The sequence below is a fragment of the Rattus norvegicus genome, chromosome 17 (assembly GCF_021556685.1).
Source record: "Rattus norvegicus strain SHRSP/BbbUtx chromosome 17, alternate assembly SHRSP_T2T, whole genome shotgun sequence".
NCBI lineage: Eukaryota > Metazoa > Chordata > Mammalia > Rodentia > Muridae > Rattus > Rattus norvegicus.
In genome coordinates, this window is record NC_141550.1 from 63,687,167 (window position 1) to 63,710,351 (window position 23,185).

Consider the following 23,185-nt stretch of genomic DNA (forward strand, 5'->3'; position numbering starts at 1 on the left):
TATTTATAAACAAAAGTTCTCAAAAGGAATAAAGTCCCTTGTGCCCAAACAAATCACAAAAGGATACAAGATGGTTTACTAGGACCACCTATAAACCCCGAATGCCATCCAGTCAGACAAGTTGGAGGGCACTTCTTTGTATAAACAGGTTCTTGGAGAACTCTACATGGTTTTTGGAACAAATCCTGGCATGGGCATAGCTCACCCTGCAGCAGAGTACACACAAAGCAGCTTCTAATGACACACCATCAGTAAAAGTAGTTAATTTTTGTATTGCTTACTGAAGAAGTTTCTAGTAAAAGTGGCACCAGAGGATCTGTGGCCTTGACGTGTACAAACTCAGTAAGAAGCTCTAACAAGTAGCATGGGGTATGGCTTGGTAAAGTCATCAGCAGTGTGAGCACATGCCTCATTGACTTCCTCATCTCTAATGGAGCTCAGGCAGCTTGCTTCTGGGAGGGCATTCTAGAGATGCTCTGTGCTCTGCATTCAGTAAGGCTGAATTGCTAGTCCTATTATGGGCTAGAATTTTCTTTCTGTTCATGGAGCTGAGGAGTTCTAGCCCTAAGCTAAGTAATTTCCCCAGTTCTGCTGCAGGCTATGCTTCCTGTTTCCTTCTGTTGACAAGGATACGCACCATCTGTGGCTTGCTTTTTAGAAGACCATTCATGTCTCCAAGAACGGCCAAGGCTTAGTCTTGAGATATTCCCTCCAGTGAAGGCCAGGACATAGTGGTTTATAAGACAGAAACAGTATTTAAGGAAAGCGTGTGCTCTATCTGATTCCCACTGGCTTCTAACTTAACTCCCCATCTGGCTTAAGCCCCAGGTGGGTCTCAGTTTCTTTATCACTGAAGACACACACACTTTCTCTCACTGCTCTTAGAATTAATTTACTCATCACCCATAAAACCTGCTCAATTTTACCTTTTTTGAGGCAGAGTATTACTACATAGACTAGGCAGGCCAGCCTCAAAATAATGATCCAGTGTTACCATTCTGAAAAAACTGTCCAATTTTATATCAACATAACTAAAAAAATATAGCAGGAAGGCAGACAGTATTTGTTCTATGTACATATATATTTATTTAACTTATTAAATACCTATAGTGAACTAAGAATATATATATTTAAGCTTAAGCTTAAAACATGGCCCCTAGATTGCAGTCCCTAAAGCAGCAGTAATATGCAAAATCAAAACTCACCAAGTTCTGCCTTGAAGCTCAGCTAAGCAGCAAAATCCCCTGAAGCAAGGGGAAAACCAAGTTGGAGCTATCCCAGGTAAAGACCATGGAGAGAGACACAGAAGAGAAGAGCTATCTCCAACAGCTGGTCTCCCCTGAGCATTAAGGCATGAGAGCACCTCTATATCCTTCAGGATCTCACTGTATTTTAACTTAACTTCATTTAATCTTAACTCCTTTCTTTTTCCAGTGAAAAAGTAAAGCAGAATTTACAGGAATGTGTGTTTATTCTCCAGCAAATTATATTTGCTGTTTAAATCAAGTCTATAGTCAAGAAACTGTGGCTTTCTTCATCTTTCATCAATGACAATGAGCTCTTAGTAAAGGCCGCACTGAGATAGCATTTCCAAACAGCATCCAGAGTTACCTGTTGGATACTGAACTACTTTACAAACAAGTTACAGTCACTATGATTTATCAACACTGCTGTTAGATTTGTTTCATCTCCTTTTTCTTTTGGCAAACTGAGAACAACCCAGAAAACAAAAAAAAAGTCTTCATTATTGTATAGAAAAATTAAATGAGCCTATACTTACATGCCTAATAATTCAGACTACAACAGTACAACTGAAATCCTTAGTGCAAGAAATACAACCAATTAATACAGCTTAACACTCATTGATGCAAAGGGAAAACTTTCCTATTCAGAGGTAGAGTCCAGTGCACAGGCTTGAAAACAATAGTCAACAGTCTGAACAAAACCAAGCCAGGCTCTAAAGAGTCATTGCTGATGTCAGATACCAGACTGTGTGTACACACATACAACAAATACACTGTACAATCTTTTAAAGTAGTTTAATAAACTCCACAAAATAGTATCAGGTGCATTTAACTATTTACATAAGTCAATTTCCAAATCTCCCATTCAAATAAAAGGAATAAAAATAAGATTTCTGCTACCAAGTCAGCAGTTCTTTCCTGAAATGGGCTGGTAAAATAAGGTACTTTACATGAGAGGAAGGAATTAATCTAAGAGGTATTCATATTTGGCTAAGAAAATAGGTCCCTTTTAGAGTTATAGAGATGAGGGAATACAAAATGACACTTTCTACATTTTTAGACCTCTGTTTACGGTTCCTAAGGAGAGAAGCTGATCCTGTTTCCCACTCAGAGCAAATCATCAAAGACGCAACAGGAGGGGTTAATTTTTACTTCCTGCTGTGGAAGTTTGGGCCAGAACTTGCTTATCCTGCATACAGAACTGCACAAGACACACTGCATCGAATCCTGACTAAGGTTTGTGGCTCTATACTCTTGGGATTTTGACATTTGTTCCTTCCATTTTCAAACTGTGCTCCATTGAGAGGGGTCAGGCGTATAATTTTAGGGTACTCAACACTAACATACGGTTCTAAACTTCCCCAAGCTCACACAGGAGGATATAACAAAGCAAATGCTGGAATTTGCCTCAAACAATAAACAGCTCAGCAACCTCAGTCACTGCAGCCTAAGACGATGGGTAGAAGCAAAGCACTTGTGTGTGACTCAGCCTTCACGTCAGATCCTCTCTAGACAGGCACCTGTAACTCTTCTACTGTACTCAACACAAGAGCTGAACCTATCCCCAAACAAGTCAGAAACAGGCAGAACACACAGACGCTGTTACAGTTAGAAGTATGAACCTTCACAGTTTGTGTAGCTTCTCCAAGCACCCACAATGAGAATGCAAGTTGAATTTTTTTTTATTCAATCATTTTGTGAAAAATATCGCAGGAAATAGTAACAGTTTTCCTTTGAGTGACCTTCCCACTGGAATACCCACCCACCCACTCCCCGTTTTCTAAATTTTAGATTTTTTAAAAAAACTGTATACAAATAGACTAAATTTGATTTAAAGGAAGCATATAAAAGTCAAGGAGAATATTGCTTACAACAATGGACATGGAAGTAGAACAATGACCAGGCAGGGAGCACGTGGACGCGCTCCTCAGGAGGTCACGAAAACCTGGCTCCCGGATGCTTCTCTGTCCAAGAGGCCTGAGCTGAGGACCTTTGCCTTCAGCCACACAGTCTGACTGAGTTTTGCAATTACACCTTCCTGTTAGCAGAAAAGGAGAACCTGGGAGGGAGAGGTGGGGACAAAACCCAAACCGAGAACAACCAATTGAGAGAAAACTGGAAGGCACAAGCACCCATGTTAATCTAGATAGACAGTTCTTGGAACTAGGCAGGAGAGGTCTTGGTTCAGCACTACAGTCAAGTTAATCCTGCTATTATTGAAAGAGTCGTATAAAACAGGTACGTAGAAACACAACAAGCACATCTTACTTGTGAGGAAGAAAGCTCAGAAGACGGCTAGAGAAAATGGAGCAGAGATAAACAATCAGTACTATTTATTTGGATGTCTGTGCCATGATGGTTACAAACTATACTCTCTGCTCTGAGGAATCAAAACCAAACCAGAATAAAGATGAACAAACATCCCCACCCCCAATCCCAAGAGAGCAGCAAGAAGGAATGCAGGAGTCTTACAGAGCACACTGATTCCAAGGGCATAGCATGGCATTCCGGATTTGGAGGTGCCTTCAACTCTGCTACCTACCATCTGCCTCCATCTGGTGTCTATGACCAGACAGAAACCCAGAAACAGCAAAGCTCCCAACTAATCTTTGCCTCAACACAACTTCCTTTTCCTTCATTTCCTTCTCCAGGATTAGAGTCTGTTTCCTCCATGAAAGAAGCGCTGTTGGTGACTGCTGCGAAGGCTTGACACCGAGTTTCCTGAATACTGATTTTACGTCCCTTAAAGCCTCTTTGTGTACACCCACGCAACGTGGAGGTGGATGTGAAGGCAGCCTTGATGGGGCTGCGTTAAAAACAGAAGGAAAAAAGAAAACCAAACCAAACCAAACCATCCAAGTTCATCTTTTCTTAAACAAAAGGAGAAGATGAGGGACGGCATGGCCTCAGGAGAGTGCCCCAGTTAGGAGATGATGGCTGGGGACCACCGAGGCAGAATCAGGTTGTCAGCACTTGCTGAACGCTTCCTCATGGGTTTTCTGAGGTCCTTGTACTTGTCCTCACAGAGACGAGAGATGGCCTGAGAAGGAGAAAGACAGCGCAGGTCAGGGTACATTTCAAGGTCCCACCTCAGTCAGGGGCTCTCTGCAAGGCTGTCACAGCTGCTGGCTCAATTGGTCTTGCTGCCTAGCACAACTCCAACCCTGTTTAGAAATGGGGTGGTGGTAGTGGTATGTGTGTGTCCTCATGATCTTGAAAGCAAAAGAGAAGGAGAACCCAGGGCTATTGTGAGGACAACCATAATGAGCGCTATATTGGTGAGAGACAACCATAGTCAGGATGGCTACAAATAAGGCGTCCAGAGTTTGACCCAGGAGCCAGGGTGGACCAACACGGTGGGTGTTAATGAGACAAGACAGGGTGTTGAGGAATGCAGAGCCCACATAGGCCAGGATGGAAACACTTTGTAGTCTGTAGCTAGTGTAAACCTGTCACTAATCTTAAGAGAGCATGCTAAAATTCAAAGGCTGCATTTAGGAAAATAATTCCACTATCAGCAGAGAAGATGGACTGGAGGAGAGAAAACCAGACAGGCATGCATATGTGGAGAGCAGACAGATTACCAGGCTGAGCTGTCTCACTCCAATCACCATGTATAGAGTTCTTGGGTCTTTTATTTAAACTTTGAGATTACCAATTGCCATTTCTCGCAAATAGTGTGTGTCTGAATTTGTAATAGCAACAGATAGTAGTCTTCCCTCTTAACCAGATTATGTGTGGTAACAACAGCTGCTTTCTCTGTCATGTAGACAGAGTCAAAACACGTTGAGCCCAGCTTAGAGTAATTTTTTAAAAGATAAATACGTAAGGTACTTTGCATGTGGTGCAGATCTGCACAGGAGGGGACAGCGGCACCTCCCTGGAGTTCTTTACTCCCAGTCCTTAGCACCCAGCCTGTCTCCTTGCTTTATTGAGTTTCCATCTTAAGATTAATGGACCGCTGGGAGTGTTGTGGTGAACAGCTTTAAACGAAGCACTCAGGAAGTGGGTACAGGAAGATTTCTGTGAGTTTGAGGCCACCCTGGTCTACATAGTGAGTCCAGTCAGGACTAGGTAAAGAGACCCTGTCTCCAAATTTAAAAAAAAAAAAAAAAGACTCCTAATTGCTCTCTTAATTGTCACTTTGAAGAAAAAAGAAACAAAAAACAAAAAACAAAACAACCCCCAAACCTAGAATCTGTGTGTCCAAATGGTCAACTTTGAATACAATGAACAGGAACACGGATGATGTTATTTCACTTGAGTGAATCTCAATGAGGAATTCTCTAGAGCAGAGAGGCCTATGGGCTATCTATAGGGCTCTGTCCTGAATACCTTAACTGATGTACACCATCCCCTGGTTTAGAGTAAGCTGGCTGAGCACTAAGCATATAAGCCCTTACTCTGTTCTTGGATGTTCTATCTCTAGCTGCTTTGACTTTCTTTGAAATAATGAACTGTAACTTGAAACCTTAACCCTAACACATTTCTCCTTCACGTTGCTCTCAGGGTATTTTATAACAGCAACAGTAAGAAAACTACAACAGTTTTCAACAGAATGAATGCAAAGGAAATTCACACTAAAGATACCTCTTTACAAACCTAAACCAACCAAACAAAAAACCCAGACCTCTTTCTACCTCTGGTTTGATTTTATACCAAGAGAGAGACAAACAGTGGAGTAGGTACATATGGCTTTGGCAATTTGGAAAAGGAATCTCATTTTCCACCGTGGTCTAAAGCTTTGTACTGCTTCCTTTTTTTGTTTGTTTGTTTGTTTTTGTTTTGTTTTGTTTGTCAACTTCACAAAAGCTAGAGTCATTGGGGAAGAAAAAACCTCAACTGAGAAGATGTCTCTCTTGGACTAGCCTGTGGGGAGTACTACCTCTAGGCAGGTGGTCCTGGGTTATAACAAAGCACACTGGGCAAGCCATGAGAGCAAACCACTAAGCAGCATTCCTCTTTAGCCTGTTTCAGTTCCAGCTTCTGGGGTCCTGCCCTGCCTTCCCTTTCAATGATGACTATAATGTAGAAAAATAATTTTCTTCCTCAAGCTGGTATTAGCAATGTTTTATCAAAGCACAGAAACTAAACTAGAACAGGCTCTATGGCTGAAACTACATTGCCTAGGGGTTGAAGTCCAGAGGAACAGAGAACAGGGACAGAGAACAGGGTCAACATACAGTGGAGCAGGGGTCACTAGACCACTTTGCCTTTTACACTACCTATTAAACCAGATGGGAAGAGTCGATGGAAACACACATTTGCTGTGATAAACAGTCATGAGTTAGTAACAACAGCCTTCAACCCAAATCATGTCCACTGTGGCAGGCCTTAGCGCCAACTACAAAAGAATCCTTTAGGATAAAAATATAACATAATAATAGCTTTTCTGGATTCTCAATTGCTGAGGCCACTCGAAAGCTTCTTTCCATTTTTTTCTTTTGTTTATGCATGATGGAAAATACTTATTTTTGTGGACTTATTAAAAAAAAAGTAAAACTATAAACATAAGAGTGTTAAAAAGAACCACTTAGAAACAGAATTGGTGTACAATAAAGAAAAGCTGCCTATGGTTGTTAAAAAATGAAGAACACATATATAGTCAGTTAACAAACTGGCCTGCAATCCCCCTAAGGTCCTGTCCTACTTCACAACACACCTGGAGAATACTGCAAGTGTGGGCACAGAGATGGCCATGGGGCAGTGCTCTGCAGTGGTGTGCGAATCCTCCTTACCTCCAGCTTGTGGGCACGCTCCCTGCTCAGGGGCTCCAGAGGAAAGCTCAGGCTGTTTGCTTCTGCCAGAGAACGCAGATCAAAATAATACTTGGCATACACACTGGAAGGAACATTGATGTTAAACTGTAGCAATTCAAGGAACTGGCGTTCCAGTTCATTCCTACAAGACAAAAGCAACAAGAGTCTCACTTAGCTGCCTAAGAACAGGCATGGCTGCCACCCACTGAAGACTCCAGAAAACTGCATCCTTTAGAAGAAAATTGATCTAATTAACTGCCTGGTTAACACCAGCTATGCAATATGACCAACAAATAGGTATTAAAAGGCAAATCCACATGAGCTGAAGCCCAGAAACATGAACCCTGACTGCGATGATCAACAGAATTGCTTTAGAAAGATTTCTATCACTAAGGTCTGATACAGATAATGCCTGTCCCACAAGGAATCCATCAAGAGCAGCAAGGAACAGGTCAAGGAGTCTCAGAAAATACCTAGGAGAAGCTGGCCTCTGTAGCAGGCCTATACTTCCTCACTGGAGTTGGGGGTTGGGGTAGGGGTGGGAGATGGGGAGAAGTGTTCAGGGGCTTCTTATGTGAAAAATCAATTCCAGCCCCAGCTCTTAAAGGAATTTCAGGAGCCTGGGCATTGAGCTGGGTGTTGTGGAACCTGCTAAATGAACTGACTGACTCCAGCCTTAGCCTTTCTAATAGGTCCCATGTGGGGTTGGCTGCTGGACAGGTCTTCAAAGTGAGAGGAGAGGTATTTAGGTACACAGACAGCTCACTTTTATTTTGATGAGTAGGAATGGCAACAGCTAGAATGAATTTTCATATTTCAACACCAAGAATATCTCATTCATCTTTCAAAGTAGGCCTATTTATTACTACTGTGGGAGCTGGTCCTGATTCTCTTCTCAGAAGAAAGGATAAAAAAATGTGTGGAAGACTTACACAATGCTATTTAAAACAAAGTCATTATGAAATTTGCAGGCAAATGCATAGAAATAGAAAAGATCATCTTGAGTGAGTTAACCCAGATCCCGAAAGACAGAAATGGGATGTACTCATTCACAAGTGGGTATTATTCTTAAACTATAGGTTAAGCAAGCTACAATCCAGACTCAAGGAAGCTAACTATGAGGACCCAATGGGAACACTTGAATGTAAATGATCAGGGGAAACAGATTAGACACTGGAGGTGGGGACCAGAGGGATCGGGTGGGTGGAGATGGGGATGGGAACAGGAGGATGGGGAGGGAATAGGGTGGGTGGGGGACACAGGGAGAGACAAATGGGCTGGGGAGGCATTTCTGGGATGAACTTGTACAATGGAAACTCCAAGGAATCTCTAAATCCGAACCTAGCATAACTCATCAGAAAAACTTCACCCAGCAAAGGATTGAAACAAAAACAGATGCAGAGGCTCACAGCTAGACATTAAGTGGAATTTGGAAAATCCTGAAAAAAAAAAAAAAGATTAAAGGGCCACAAGGGTCAAGGAAACCACAAGAAACCTTACAGAATCAACTAACCTGGGCTCATAAGAGCTCACAGTGACTGAACCACTAATCAGAGAGCATACGTTGTCGGTCCTCTACATATATGTGACAGTTATGCAGAAGGGTTTTCAGAGGATACTCCTAAAGTAGAAGCAGGGTGGTCTCTGACTGTAGGGCCTGCCCCTGGATCCCTTTGTTCTAACTGGGCTGACTCATCTGGCCGCAACAGTAAATGTGCCTAGTCTGTCTGCAACTTGCTACCAATGGTGACTGATATCAGAGGAGAAAGGGCGTCAGGGAGGGAAGGAGAGAGGAAGGAACTTGGAGGAAAGGGACTTGGAGAAGCTGCAATTGGGACATAGAATAAATTTAGAAAAAGAGGATACAAAGTTGGGTGGGAATGGAAAGGGGTAGATCTGGTAAGAGAGAATGACTATGATAAAAGTACACTGCACAACATTCTGAAAAAAATAATATTTTTAAGAAGAAAAAAAGAAAGGAAGTAAATCAGTCAATTATATAAACCGCCAAGGAAGTTTGAGACACTGCTCTCAGGCCTTTTATTTGGACAAGAAAGAACATCTTGTTTGTTTCTATATGTGCTTCTGAAAGGAGCTCACATGTACCAAATGCACAGGCTGTTCTGAATTTTATACTTTTTCTCTCTCTCTCTCTCTTGTTTTTAATTGGATATATTTCTTTATTTGCATTTCAAATGTTATTCCCTTTCCCGGTCTCCTGTCCATAAGCCCCCTACCCCGTAAAAGTTTCCCCCTGTCCATCCCCCCTCACCTCCCCAACATTCCCCTGCACTGGGGGTCCAACCTTGACAGGACCAAGGGCTTCCCCTTCCATTGGTGCCCCAACAAGGTTATTCTCTGCTACATATGCAGTTGGAGCCCTCGGACACTTCATATATAGTAGAATTTTATACTTTTAAGAAATTTTAAGTCATTGTTCTTTAGGACTTACCAGGATTTTTTTTTCTTTTTATTGGATTTTTATTGGATTTTATTGGACTTTATTTGCATTTCAAATGTTATCCCCTTTCCTGGTTTCCCCTCCAGAAACCCCTTATCCCATTCCTTCTCCTGCTTCTATGAGGGTGCATCCATCCTCCCCACCCTGGCATTCACCTACACTGGGGCATAGAGCCTTCTCAGGACCAAGGGCTTCTCTTCCCATTGACGTCCAACAAGGCCATCCCCCGCTACATATGCAGCTAGAGTCATGGGTCCCTCCATGTGTACTCTTGTTGGTGGTTTAGTCCCTGGGAGCTCTGGGGTGACTGGTTGGTTGATATTGTTGTTCTTATGGGGTTGCAAGCCCCCTCAGCTCCTTTACTCCTTTCTCTAACTCCTCCAGTGGGGACCCCATTCTCAGTACAATGGTTGGTTGTGAGCATTCGCCTCTGTATTTGTCATACTCTGGCAGAGCCTCTCAGCAGACAGCTATATCAAGCTCCTGTCAGCATGCACTTCTTGGCATCAGCAATACTGTCTAGGTTTGATCGTTGTATGTATATGGGCTGGATACCCAGGTGGGGCAGTTTCTGGATGCCCTTTCCTTCAGTCTCCCTTCTATGAAGGACTGAAGCATCTACACTTTGGTCGTCCTTCTTCTTGAGCTTCACGTGGTCTGTGGATTGTATCTTGGGTAATTCAAGTTTTTGGGCTAATATCCACTTATCAGTGACTGCATACCATGTGGAGTTTTTTGTGATTGGGTTACCTCACTCAGGATGATATTTTCTAGTTCCATCCATTTGCCTATGAATTTCATGAAGTCATTGTTTTTAAAAGCTGAGTAGTACTCCATTGTGTAGATGCACCATATTTTCTGATCTATTCCTCTGTTGAAGGACATATGGATTGTTTCCAGCTTCTGGCTATTATAAATAAGGCTGCTATGAACATAGTGGAGCATGTGTCTTTGTTGTATGTTGGAGCATCTTTTGGGTACATGCCCAAGAGAGGTATAGCTGGGCCCTCAGGTAGTGCAATGTCCAATTTTCTGAGGAACCTCCAGACTGATTTACAGAGTGGTTGTACCAGTCTGCAATCCCACCAACAATGGAGGAGTGTTCCTCTTTTTCCACATCCTCACCAGCATCTGCTGTCACCAGAATTTTTGATCTTAGCCATTCTGACTGGTGTAAGGTAGAATCTCAGGGTTGTTTTGATTTGCATTTCCCTGATGACTAAGGTTGTTGAACATTTCTTTAGGTGCTTCTCAACCATTCAGTAGCCCTCAGTTGAAAATTCTTTGTTTAGTTTTGTAGCCTGTAGTGCAAGGCATGGCGAAGTAAAGATGGCGCCAACAGCCAGCCCCGTTTGAATGTGAATAACTTACCGCGCATGCACAGGCAGCTGTATGATAATGAGGTGATCTGGCGCCCTCCTGTGGTGAACAACAGTACTGTGCATGCGCGGGGGGTTTTGCACCTGACGTCAGTCTGGCTGGGGCGGTACTATGCTAATAAGGTTCATGCCGCGCCAATCTCTGGAGGACAAGTAGCTGGGATAACAGTGGGGTGACTCGTGCCCCACCAATCCCTGAAAGAATATTAGCATACTGTTGTATATATAAGGCGAGCGCTTTTGCTGCTTGTGTCCCCGTGTCAACAATGAAGGTGTCCTGCAGTAAAGGCTGTTGAGAAGAATCCAACCGTGTTGCGTCTTCCTTGCCGGCCGAGGTGGGCGTGACAAGTGGTGGCGCTGTACGGAGACCCGAGGACATCCTCGTGGATTTCAGAACCCTTCAGCTCCAGGACTGCGACGTCGGAAAATTCCCGGATAAGGGAGGTAAGATAAATAAAGTTCTCTGGAGGTAAGCAGAGATGATAAAAGCCTTGGTATAGAGGCGGAAAGGTTTGGGGCAATGTTGTTTCCAATTGATCCTTTGTGGGTAGGGCTTGTAATTTTGTTTCTTTTCTTCTTTGTGTGGGATAGAGAAGCCACAGAGGGCAAGCTTAAGCCCGAACCAAAACCTCTTTGGCGAATGGTCCCTGCCTGCTTAGAGGATAAACGATGTGAGGATGATGAGGCTGATCTCGAGGAAGAGGCTGCTCAGTGTGAGAGGGAGAGACTAGGCAAGAAAGCAGTTATACCAACAGCACCTCCGTATAACCTTCAATATAAAAGCATGGTGAAGCCAGCAGGGGCTGCTTCCTTTTGCCCAGAGGTGTGGAAAGAGATGGGATTGAGTTTTCCAGTGTTTCTGGATGCTAACGGGCATAGATATCATGAACCCATTGACTTTAAGACTATGAAGCAATTGGCAGAATCAGTCAGAACCTATAGGGTCAGTGCAGCTTTTGTTATGGCTCAAGTTGAGGCTGTTGCTAGGTATTGCCTCACCCCTGGGGATTGGGGAAGTCTGGCTAAAGCCTGCCTCTCCTCAGGTCAATACTTAGATTGGAAATCTTACCTTTTTGAATACGCTAATACTCAGGCTGCCATTAATCTGGCCTCAGGAGTAGACCCTCAGAGACATTGGGATGCTGACATGCAATTGGGTCTAGGGAGATTCACTCTGGACCAGACTGGTTATCCAGAGCAAGTTTATAGCCAAGTAAATGAAATAGCCATCAAGGCATGGAAAGCACTGCCTAATAAGGGTGCAGTCTCTGGGAACCTTACCAAGGTTCTGCAAGGGCCCACAGAGCCGTTTTCAGACTTTGTAGCCCGCATGGTAGAGGCTGCTACCAAGATCTTCGGAGACCCTGATACAGCCATGCCTCTCATTAAGCAGCTAGTGTACGAGCAATGTACAAAAGAATGTAGGACTGCCATAACACCATACAAACATAAAGGTTTAGAGATTTGGATGAAAGTCTGCAGGGAACTGGGAGGACCATTGACTAATGCTGGCCTAGCGGCAGCTGTGGTGCAATTAGGGAAAACCGCCACCACGGATACCTGTTTCCTTTTTTTTTTTTTTTCGGAGCTGGGGACCGAACCCAGGGCCTTGCGCTTCCTAGGTAAGCGCTCTACCACTGAGCTAAATCCCCAGCCCCCGGATACCTGTTTCCAATGTGGTCGTAAAGGGCATTATCGAAAACAGTGCCCTGAAAGGAGTAGGGGGAGAATTAGTGATAGACCTAAGCAGCCTGGACTATGTCCACGATGTAAAAAAGGGAAACCACTGGGCAAGTGAGTGTAGATCTATGAAGGACTTGGATGGCCGACCCCTAGCGACAGGATATAGTGGTGCACGGCCAAAAAACGGACAACGGGGCCCACGTCCCCAGGGCCCTCAAATATATGGGGCTCTGCAGAGCGACAGACAGGGACAGGACAATCAGAGGCCTTGCCCTTCCCTTCGCCACCCGAAGGACCGAGGAGAGCCGTTAAAGGCTCCGCAGGACTGGACCTTCACTCCACCACCAGACTCGTGCTAACCCCCGAAATGGGAGTGCAGCCTATAGACACAGATTTTAGAGGACCCCTCCCTAAAGATACAGTTGGGCTATTGTTGGGATGCTCCTCCTCTGCCCTGGAAGGTTTACAGATTGTACCCGGAGTAATTGAACCTGATTATTTAGGTACAGTAAAAGTGCTGGTAGCCTCCCCCCAGGGAGTCACTGCCATTTCCCCGGGAGACAGAATCGCTCAAATGCTGCTTCTGCCTAGCTTGCATAAGCGCTTTCCTGCTGAAAATAGGATTAGAAGGGATAGGGGCTTGGGATCTACAGGTTCCCGATTTGCCTTTATCTCATTGGAACTGAGTGATTGTCCAATGTTAACATTGAATGTGAAGGGACGTTCATTCCTTGGCCTGTTGGACACTGGAGCAGATCGTAGTATCATCTCTGCTCATTAATGGTCACCCAGATGGCCTAGGCAAACATCATCTCAGGCCCTGCGAGGTTTAGGGTACGAAATGGCTCCTTTAATGAGCTCCAAAGAATTGACATGGAGAGATACAGAAGCCAGATCAGGAAAGATTACTCCCTACGTTATAGACATTCCTGTGATGCTGTGGGGCAGAGATGTGTTGATAAATCTAGACATGAGACTGACTAATGATTACTCCCCGCAAGTCCAGGATAAGATGGCAGAAATGGGCTACGTGCCTAGAAAGGGTCTAGGAAAAAACTTACAAGGATGAGTTGACCCAGTACTGTCGAAACAAAAACAAGACAGGACGGGTCTGGGTTTTTCCTAGGGGCCATTGAGGGGGGAATACCCATTACGTGGAAAACAGGGGATCCTTTATAGGTTCCTCAATGGCCTCTATCCTCTGAAAAATTAATTGTTGCTGCCGAATTAGTATTCAAACAATTACAATTAGGACATATTCAACCATCCAGATCACCTTGGAATACGCCCATATTCGTCATTAAGAAAAAAATCTGGAAAATGGCGGTTATTACATGATCTAAGAGCTATTAATTCTCAAATGCAAATAATGGGTCCCATACAGAGAGGTTTGCCATTACTCTCCAGCATTCCTGCTGATTGGCCTATTATTATTATTGATATTAAAGATTGCTTTTTTCCCATCCCTCTTGCCCCGCAAGATAGCGTGCGATTTGCATTTACTTTGCGCTCTATGAATAATGAGGAGCCTGATAAGCGCTATCAGTGGGTGGTCTTGCCTCAAGGTATGGCAAATAGCCCTACTATGTGTCAACTTTATGTAGGACAGGCCCTACAGCCTGTACGTGACCAATTCCCAAAATTAAGAATGATTCATTTTATGGATGATATCTTGCTTTCTGCTAAAGATCGTGGCACCCTTGAAGTGGCTTATGCAAAGGTGGTTAAGGTGCTTGAAAACAATCAATTGTTCATTGCACCTGAAAAGGTTCAAATGGGCCAAATGGGAGAATATTTAGGAACTAAAGTTACTCCTCATAGTATTTCCCCTCAAAAAATTGAATTATGAAAAGATCATTTAAAAACATTAAATGACTTTCAAAAATTACTAGGAAGCATAAATTGGATTCGACCTTATATTAAAATGTCCAATGTAGATTTACAACCACTTTATGAGATCCTGAAAGGGGATTCTCAGCTTACTTCACCCCGTGTTTTAACCAAGGAAGCACGATTATCCTTGAGGAAAGTAGAAGAAAGATTGGAAAAGGCAATGCTAAAAAGGTACAAGGAAAAGGAGGATCTGCTTTTGTGTATACTAAGAACCTTTCGTCAGCCTACAGGAGTGCTATGGCAACAAGGTCCACTTCTTTGGATATATCCCCATATTTCTCCTAATAAGACCCTTGAATATTACCCTTCTGCTGTTGCACAGCTTGCTGTGTTAGGCGTTAAATCTTGTATTCAGCATTTTGGTATTTTACCCAAGAAAATTATTATACCATATACAACTGCACAGATAGAAACATTGTGTGCCTTGATAGATGATTGGGCCATATTACGCTGTAGTTTTGATGGAGAGCTTGACAATCATTATGCTAAGGATCCTTTGCTACAATTTTTTACTGAACACCCAGTGATCTTTCCTAAGATCACTGCCTCAGAGCCTTTGCCGGGAGCGTTAGATATTTATACAGATGGCTCCAAAACAGGTGTAGGTGCCTATATGGTTGACTCTCAAGAACCAGTATTAATTCAATACAGTCCAGGCAACCCCCCAAATTACAGAATGTAAAATTGTATTGGACGTTTTCAAAAGATTTCATGATTCTTTTAATTTAATTTCTGACTCTGCTTATGTAGTTAATGCGGTGTGCTCACTTGAAATTGCAGGGCCAATTCGGTCGACTAGTACTGTATGCCAAATTCTTTTAGAATTACAAAATTTGATTTGGGCCAGAAAAAATAAATTTTTCATACAACATATTCGAGCCCATACGAATTTGCCTGGTCCCATGACCAGTAATAACGCCTTGGTGGATGTTAGTACTCGTAGAGAGTTTATTTTTCATGCAGCTCCAATTGATCGCGCTAGAGAATTTCATCAAAAGTTTCATGTACCTGCCTTTACTCTTCAACAAAAATTTAAAATCTCTAGAGCTGCAGCTCGTGATGTGGTGTTACGTTGCCAAAATTGTGTTCAATTTCACCACCCTCCTCATGTGGGGATTAACCCTCGTGGTCTGATCCCGCTAAAACTTTGGTAGATGGATGTCACACACATATCTCAATTTGGAAATTTAAAATATGCTCATGTTGGGGCTGGGGATTTAGCTCAGTGGTAGAGCGCTTGCCTAGGAAGCGCAAGGCCCTGGGTTCAGTCCCCAGCTCCGAAAAAAAGAACCAAAAAAAAAAAAAATGCTCATGTTTCTGTTGATACCTGTTCCGGTATTATACACGCTACTCTGATGACTGGTGAAAAGGCTCGTAATGCCATTAGCCATTGCTTAGAGGCATGGGCAGCCTGGGGAAAGCCTGATAGTCTCAAGACAGACAACGGGCCTGCCTACACTGCTAAGTCTTTTCAGGCATTTTGCCAGACAATGCAGGTCAAACATACTACAGGATTGCCATACAATCCCCAAGGTCAAGGAATTGTGGAAAGGGTACATCGTACCTTAAAACAGCTTATAAAAAAACAAAAAGAGGGAATTGCCAGCGGCCGAACACCAAAAGAAAAACTTTCTTTAGCTCTTTTTACTCTAAATTTCTTAATTTTGGATGCGCATGGCCGCTCTGCTGCGGATCACCATGCTGCTACTACACCTATAACTAATGCAGAAGTAAAGTGGAAGGATGTCTTAACTGATGAATGGCGTGGCCCAGATCCCGTGATTTCGAGATCTAGGGGAGCTGTTTGTGTTTTTCCGCAGAATCAAGAAAATCCAATTTGGGTACCTGAGCGCTTGACTCGAAAATTGCCTTCTGCTCTTCCTGAAGATGAGACTACGAACCCTACTATTACTACTGGGAATGGTAATACAGGTTAATTCGCTCACCCTGTGGGCTATTGCCAGATCCTGGCCAGTATCCATGCCAGTTCATAGCAATTCTACTGTTTTGAGAATAAGACTGGCAAGCATAATCTCTGGCCTTAGTTTCAATGGGTGCTGTCCAATGACCAAGGGGCATATACATCCCTGACCCCCTTTGCTAGGTTGATGGGTGAGAACTTCGTGCTGTATAATGTTTCAGCTACAAGAAAAAATGATACCAGGTTGACCAATATTCAATATAATAACCCCTTGGCAAATAATACTGCCACTAGTACTTCAGTATGTGTTAGATCACCTTTTTTCTTTCTGATAAGCACTAATGTAAGCAGTGGTGTTTTAAATTGTAATAGCTCTGATGTAGTCTGCTATTTAGCTGAATGCTGGGATAGCACTAATGACACCGCTGGGATGGCACTAATGACACCGCAGTGATGGTTAAGATTCCCTCCTTTGTGCCAATCCCAGTGGAGGCAAACCCAGATAGCTTTCCTATTCTTAATTTGCTGAGAACCAAAAGACATTTTGGAATTATGGCAGCCACGGCTGCTATTGCTATGACCAATCAAATACAGACGGCTGAGACTGTCAATCAGATTGTAGAAAGAACTGCAGTGGCGCTAGAGATACAAGAAGAATTTAATACCCATTTGGAATCTGGCCTTCTATTAGCCAATCAAAGGATAGATTTAGTTCAAGAACAAATTGAGGCACTGTATCATATGACACAGCTGTCTTGCGTTTCATCGCTTAGAGGTTTATGCATTATTCCTTTGCAAGCTAACTTTTCTCAGCATTCTCAACAGAGCAAAGAAATCTCGAATTATCTGAAAGGAAACTGGTCCATGAAAGCAGAGCAACTATCAAGACAATTGCTGATGCAGATTGCTGTCCTCAACAGCACTAGGCTGGACCCCATCACAATTGAAGACTTTACCTCATGGATTACCAATGCTTTCTCCCTTGTTAAGGAGTGGGCGGGCATGTTTGCCTGGGGAGCTATTGTCCTCCTGGGATGCGGAGTATGTCTCTGGCTTATTGGCCGTTTAAAAAGGGAACATGCCAGACACAAAGCGGTTGTTTACGAGGCTATGACCGCTATTGACGATGGTGCTTCTCCCAATATATGGCTGGCCTCTTTGAAAGATTAAGAGTTCGCCCTAGATCATTTTGTCACAGTCATGTGGGGGTTATTGTATCCAGGGACGGGCAACTTTCCTCGAACTTGGACCAACCTAAGACACGGGGCCCGGTGGCGATAGGGTGACCCAGCGACGGGTAAGGCCGAGTCTTTCATCAGGAACGACCTAAGACAGGAACAATGACAAGATTGACGTGACACCCAGATCTAGACCAGTCATTTTATTAAACAAAAAAGGGGGAGATGTAGTGCGCGGCGTGGCGAAGTAAAGATGGCGCCGACAGCCAGCCCCGTTTGAATGTGAATAACTTACCACGCATGCGCAGGCTTGTCCCCTCGTCAGGGCAGCTGTATGATGAGGTGATCTGGCGCCCTCCTGTGGTGAACAACAGTACTGTGCATGTGCGGGGTTTTGCACCTGACGTCAGTCTGGCTGGGGCGGTACTATGCTAATAAGGTTCATGCCGCGTCAATCTTTGGAGGACAAGTAGCTGGGATAACAGTGGTGTGACTCGTGCCCCACCAATCCCTGAAAGAATATTAGCATACTGTTGTGTATATAAGGCGAGTGCTTTTGCTGCTTGCGTCCCCGTGTCAACAATGAAGGTGTCCTGCAGTAAAGGCTGTTGAGAAGAATCCAACCGTGTTGCGTCTTCCTTGCCGGCCGAGGTGGGCGTGACAGTAGCCCATTTTTTAAATAGGGTTATTAGGCTCTCTGGAGTCTAACTTCTTGAGTTCTTTGTATATATTGACTATTAGCTCTCTATTGGATGTGGGATTGGTAAAGATCTTTTCCTATTTCAATTTTCTGAGGTCCCATTTGTCGATTCCCGCTCTTAGAGCATGAGCCATTAGTGTTCTGTTCAGAAAATTTTCCCCAGTGTCCATGTGTTCGAGGTTCTTGCCCCATTCTTTCTTTTATTAGTTTGAGTGTACGTGGTTTGATGAGGAGGTCCTTGATTCACTTGGACTTGAGCTTTGTACAAGTCAATAGAATGGTTCAATTTACATTCTTCAACATGTTGACTACCAGATGAACCAGCACCATTTGTTGAAAATGCTATCTTTTTTCTACAGGAAGATTTTAGGTTCTTTGTCAAAGATCAAGTGACCACAGGTATCTTGGTTCATTTCTGAGTCTTCAATTCTATTCCATTGATCTACCTGCCTGTCTCTATACCAATACCATACAGTTTTTATCACTATTGCTCTGCAATACAGCTGGAGGTTAGGGAAGGTGATTCCCCAGAAGTTCTTTTATTGTTGAGAATAGTTTTCACTATCCTGGGTTTTTTGTTTTTCCAATGAGAATTTGCAAATTGCTCTTTATAAGTCTGTGAAGAATTGAGTTGGAATTTTGATGGGGATTGCATTGAATCTGTAAATTGCTTCTGGCAAAATGGCCATTTTTACTATATTAATCCTGCCAATCCATCAACATGGGAGATCTTTCCATCTTCTAAGATCTTCTTCAATTTCTTTATTCAGAGACTTGAAGTTCTTGTCATACAGTTCTTTTACTTGCTCGGTTAGAGTCACACCAAGGTATTTTATATTATTTGTGGCTATTGTGAGGGTGTTATTTCCCTAATTTTTTTCTCAGCCTGTTTATCCTTGAGGAAGGCTACTATTTTGTTTAATTTTATATCCAGCTACTTTGCTGAAGGTATTTATCACATTTATGAGTTCTCTGGTAGAATTTTGGGGTCATTTAAATATATTATCATATCATCTTTTCTTTCCAATTTGTATCCCTTTGACCTCTTTTTGTTGTCTAATTGCTCTAGCTACAACTTCAAGTACTGTACTGAATACGCAGGGAGAGAGTGGGCAGCCTCTATCTCTAGCGTCTGATTTTAGTTTGAGGTTGGCTACTGGTTTGCTGCATACTGCTTTTACTATGTTCAGGTATGGGCCTTGAATTCCTCATCTTTCCAAGACTTAACATGAAGGGTTGTTAAATTTTGTCAAATGCTTTCTCAGCATCTAAAGAGATGATCATGTGTTTTTTTTTTTTCCTTTGAGTTTGTTTATATGGTGGATTACATTGATGAATTTTGGTATCTGAACCATCCCTCTATCCCTGGGTTGAAGCCTATTTTTTAAAAAAATGAAAACTAACTGTTTTATTGAAATGTGATTTAATAAATGAGCATGAGGCAGCAGCTTATGGGTACAGACTACCTTCTGGTGATGAATGGGCACCACACTGAAGAACTTAGTATAAGAAGAAAATCCCTTCTCACCATTTTGAGAGCTAGTCTGAGCCCCTATGATGGCACACTTTTATATTCCCAGTATTCTGGAACTTGACAGAGGAGGATCTATCACAAGTTTGTGGCCAGCCTAGCAAACTCAAACATAACTTTTGATAGAAGAATAATTTCCCCTGCCTTGATTTTTCTATTCACAGAATGAATTTAGGGACACAGCTGAAAGTTTACCATGTAGTAAGTTAACAGCAAGCTAACAATGGTACAAAAGAAATAGGCTCAATGAGACTCCTGCCCTCATCTGGGTCATCCTGAGGAAACAGTTCTGGTATCAACATCTACGATACATATGTATTTCAGTCAATAAACAAAAGCTCCTTTTAAAAGTAACTGCTAAACTAGTTTGGCCAAGTACAGAATTGATCTTGTGACATTTAGTTAAGTTGGAAACAGGACTCAGAAGGTTAGTAGACAGTTGCTCTCATCCCATGCCAGTCTTCTAGAGCACTGAGCTCAAAATGCAAAAGCTTTTGACTGTAGCAACTGCCCAGGAGTACAGAACTGAAGGAGTCCACGGCAGTTACAGCCACATTCACGGTACACTAACCCTTGTAGATGCACCAGGAAGTGACTACTGGTGCGTGCCAAGTGGGTAAACAAAATGGAGCACTGTTCACGAATGAAAGCGTATTTACCTCTAAATAGTGAACCTTACTAGATTTTACTCATGTGGGTACCTTGGGAGCACACAGACTCTAAGATTGGTGGCTAGGCTGAAGGGAGGAAAGGAAAAGACAGCTACCTGCACAGTAGTGCAGCGTACTGCATGCTAAAAATGAAGTCTCATGCTATGCATATAACCACAACTTAACAACAAACAACCACAGATACCAGGCACCTGCAGAGTGATGAGGTTCTTTATGTCCTCATCTGTCTGCGACATACAGACAAGTAGCCTGGCCTCTGGTCACGGAAGATTCCCAAGAATACATGTAAAAATAGCCCTTAAGAGACTACTATAAACAAAAGCAAATCATACAAATGCCAAGTGGAAGTTTTAGAAATGTCTGAGTGGACACTAGTAAACTGCTTACCTTGAAGGTACAATGACCTGACTCAGAACCCTTCAAACCCAAGGAAAAACTGGATGCAAAGGTGTACATCTATAATCCCAGTGCTCCAAATAGAGTTGCAAAGTGGAGGAACCTCAGCTCACTGGGCAGCCAGCTTGTTGTATAGACTGGCAAGGGACAAAGAGCCCTATCTCAAGATGGAGGGGGAGGACTGACATCACACACCCACACATGCATACAAGCCACACATGCCCGTAAAACACAACACAAACAGGCCATAGCATCTGATTTTCCATGTTCAGCAACCATCATTTGGTGTTTAAAAACTGCTTTGTGTTGGTGTGAGAACTTAACAACTAGTCTGTCAATCTGCACAAGATTGGCCTGGTGTCGGGGATCGTGATTGTCTGTCCAACTGAGACCAAAACAAGTTTGTAAGTGGAACAAGCTGCTCTCCCAGACACTTGCAGATAGGAGTGTAGGTCCAATGACTATGCAAACCTTGTACTACGACCCTCTGCACAGTTGGTCAGCAGGCAGACTGCAGACAGAGGTCAGACTTGAGGACACAGGGACACAGCCCACTGCCAAGTAGGTTGTATTCATCTTACACTTTGCCCAGGCTTCTACCTTCCATGGAGGCCTCAATCCTGTTATTCTCCATAAGAATAATCCTGCTATTTTCTTTTTTCAGTCACTTGAATAATATATTCCCTTTCATTCCAGAGGACTTACCAAGCTTTAGTGCAAAAGAATGGATCAAGAACTTCTTCACAAAAAAGTAGGGCTCTGAACCCCATTTTTTAATAGGGTTATTTGTTTCCCTGCGGTCTAACTTCTTGAGTTCTTTGTATATTTTGGATATAAGGCCTCTATCTGTTGTAGGATTGGTAAAGATCTTTTCCCAATCTGTTGGTTGCCGTTTTGTCCTAACCACAGTGTCCTTTGCCTTACAGAAGCTTTGCAGTTTTATGAGATCCCATTTGTCGATTCTTGATCTTAGAGCATAAGCCATTGGTGTTTTGTTCAGGAAATTTTTTCCAGTGCCCATGTGTTCCAGATGCTTCCCTAGTTTTTCTTCTATTAGTTTGAGTGTGTCTGGTTTGATGTGGAGGTCCTTGATCCACTTGGACTTAAGCTTTGTACAGGGTGATAAGCATGGATCGATCTGCATTCTTCTACATGTTGCCCTCCAGTTGAACCAGCACCATTTGCTGAAAATGCTATCTTTTTTCCATTGGATGGTTTTGGCGCCTTTGTCAAAAATCAAGTGACCATAGGTGTGTGGGTTCATTTCTGGGTCTTCAATTCTATTCCATTGGTCTATCTGTCTGTCTCTGTACCAATACCATGCAGTTTTTATCACTATTGCTCTGTAATACTGCTTGAGTTCAGGGATAGTGATTCCACCAGAAGTCCTTTTATTGTTGAGGATAGTTTTAGCTATCCTGGGTTTTTTTTTATTCCAGATGAATTTGCAAATTGTTCTGTCTAACTCTTTGAAGAATTGGATTGGCATTTTGATGGGGATAGCACTGAATCTGTAGATCGCTTTTGGTAAAATGGCCATTTTTACTATATTAATCCTGCCAATCTATGAGCATGGGAGATCTTTCCATCTTCTGAGGTCTTCTTCAATTTCTTTCTTCAGAGGCTTGAAGTTCTTATTGTACAGATCTTTTACTTGCTTGGTTAAAGTCACTCCGAGGTACTTTATATTATTTGGGACTATTATGAAGGGTGTCATTTCCCTAATTTCTTTCTCGGCTTGTTTCTCTTTTGTGTAGAGGAAGGTTACTGATTTATTCGAGTTAATTTTATACCCAGCCACTTTGCTGAGGTTGTTTATCAGCTTTAGTAGTTCTCTGGTGGAACTTTTGGGATCACTTAAATATACTATCATATCATCTGCAAATAGTGATATTTTGACTTCTTCTTTTCCAACCTGTATCCCCTTGATCTCCTTTTGTTGTCTGATTGCTCTGGCTAGAACTTCAAGAACTATATTGAATAAGTAGGGAGAGAGTGGGCAGCCTTGTCTAGTCCCTGATTTTAGTGGGATTGCTTCAAGTTTCTCTCCATTTTGTTTAATGTTGGTTTAATGTATATGGCTTTTACTAGGTTTAGGTATGAGCCTTGAATTCCTATTCTTTCCAGGACTTTTATCATGAAGGGGTGTTGAATTTTGTCAAATGCTTTCTCAGCATCTAATGAAATGATCATGTGGTTTTGTTCTTTCAGTTTGTTTATATAATGGATCATGTTGACGGTTTTCCGTATATTAAAGCATCCCTGCATGCCTGGGATGAAGCCTACTTGATCATGGTAGATGATTGTTTTGATGTGCTCTTAGATTGGGTTTGCCAGAATTTTATTGAGTATTTTACGTTGATATTCGT

The 23,185-nt window shown here is 42.7% G+C and overlaps 1 protein-coding gene across 3 annotated transcripts in view; it reads right to left on the minus strand.

Moving 5' to 3' along the window:
• Positions 1 to 2,024: 2,024 nt before the first annotated feature.
• Ccny (cyclin Y) overlaps positions 2,025 to 23,185 on the minus strand; it is a 130,211-nt gene continuing 109,050 nt past the window's right edge. Inside the window, exons 9-10 of one of the 3 annotated variants that reach the window (XM_087591138.1) lie at positions 6,983 to 7,145; positions 2,025 to 4,284 (exon numbers count right to left, since the gene is read on the minus strand). In XM_087591138.1, coding sequence (XP_087447264.1) covers positions 4,168 to 4,284; positions 6,983 to 7,145 — 280 coding nt within the window. In that variant the 3' untranslated portion in view covers positions 2,025 to 4,167. 3 annotated transcript variants of the gene reach the window in all.